Source organism: Asparagus officinalis, chromosome 1 (genome assembly GCF_001876935.1).
Source record: "Asparagus officinalis chromosome 1, Aspof.V1, whole genome shotgun sequence".
Taxonomy (NCBI): Eukaryota; Viridiplantae; Streptophyta; class Magnoliopsida; order Asparagales; family Asparagaceae; genus Asparagus; species Asparagus officinalis.
Genome location: NC_033794.1, coordinates 5,018,009 through 5,019,532, shown reverse-complemented (window position 1 = coordinate 5,019,532; position 1,524 = coordinate 5,018,009). Strand labels below are relative to the sequence as shown.

Here is a 1,524-nt window from a genome sequence, read left to right as displayed (position 1 = left end):
GTCAGATTCCTGTGTTTCGACTTATACATGTTACCTCCAAAGCCCCTTTTCCGATCTTCCTCGAACAAACAAGCCATCAGCTTTATCGCCACTTTCACTTGTGGTTAACTCTTTGTTGATCTTCTCCGTATTCAATAAGTTCTCTTTGGCGTCCTTGATACCAATAGAATCTCGACCGTAAATCATAGTATCCCTGAAGTGTTTGTAGGAAGGCAGCAAAGAACACAATAACAATAGGGCTTGATCTTCATCATTGATCTTAACATCAATCTTACTCAAATATGTAATCACAGAATTAAATTCACCAATATGAGATTTGATAGGTGTTCCTTCCGACATCCAAAGTGTGTACAAACGCTGCTTCAAGAGGAGGCGATTAGTGAGCGACTTCATCAAATACAAATCCTCCAATTTAGACCACAAATCAGCGGTTGTTTTCTCCGTGAGAACTTCTTGCATAACTTCATTTGTCAAACATAATTGGATCGTTGTGAGAGCTCTATCTTCCAACTGGTTCCAATCTTCCTCCGTCATAGTAACAGGTTTCTTTGACTTCCCGAACAAAGCCTTCTTCAATCCACTCTATGTCAACACGGCGATCATTCTAACTTCCCAAAGGCTGAAACTGATGTTGTCTTCAAACTTCTCAATATTCCACTTCGTAGTAGTTGTCGTCATCTTCTCGTCTGATTGATAGCTGAGGGCTCTGATACCAATTTGTTATGACAAATTCCCCAGGATAAGCTAATATCAATCACACGAAAGCACGAAAAATATCATGAACACACGAACACAAAGATATACGTGGTTCGGCTTGTAGCCTACGTTCATGGGCAAAGAAGGAGAAAAGCTTTACTAATTGTGAGGAATACAAAGTGAAACCTCTCAATCTCCCAATCCTAAATAACACCCCAAAAAACCTAATACAATTTGCCATTGGCAGCGACAAGTGGAGCATTAACGCATCGACGCTCAGTTAGAACATCTACATATATATAGCCGAAGTTTTTTAAATATTATATCGACAGAGGGGGTTGACTAAGAATACTAACGTGATAAGTTATCCTATACGTCCGCCAACCCCGACGACAACAAACAAAACACCCCAGTTCTACAGTTTCTATAGTGTTAAATGACAAAATAGTTCAAAAGAAATCATTTTGAGCACATTACTTTCATCCCATTTTCACTGAAATATACAACTGCCTTAAACAAGTTTCTTCCGTTTCAAACACTTACAAATTTCAACCCAAGCACAATTGAACACCTTACTTAACAAAGTAAGGGAGGTTGAGCACGTAGAACAAGAAATAAGCCCACGTAACACCCGAAATTCCCCCAAAAAAGAACCCTCCGGAGAACTGGGCCCACCCATCAGCCGTCTGAAGCTTATCGGCCTCCTTCTTACGGCCGGTGAGTGTCAAAGATGGTGCGGTGGACGGCTCCCCCTCCTTGAAGGAGGCGATGCCGTACATGGTGAGGCAGATGCTGAGGATGACAACTAGGCCGGCGGCGGCGAGAGAG

General features: G+C 41.9%; 1 protein-coding gene across 1 annotated transcript in view; it reads right to left on the bottom strand.

The window, feature by feature from the left end:
* The window catches only part of LOC109846896 (photosystem I reaction center subunit XI, chloroplastic-like), a 2,105-nt gene continuing 1,722 nt past the window's right edge, over nucleotides 1,142–1,524 (bottom strand). The window contains exon 3 of the mRNA XM_020416137.1: nucleotides 1,142–1,524. This exon is cut by the window's right edge and continues 140 nt beyond it. Coding sequence (XP_020271726.1) covers nucleotides 1,269–1,524 — 256 coding nt within the window. The 3' untranslated portion in view covers nucleotides 1,142–1,268.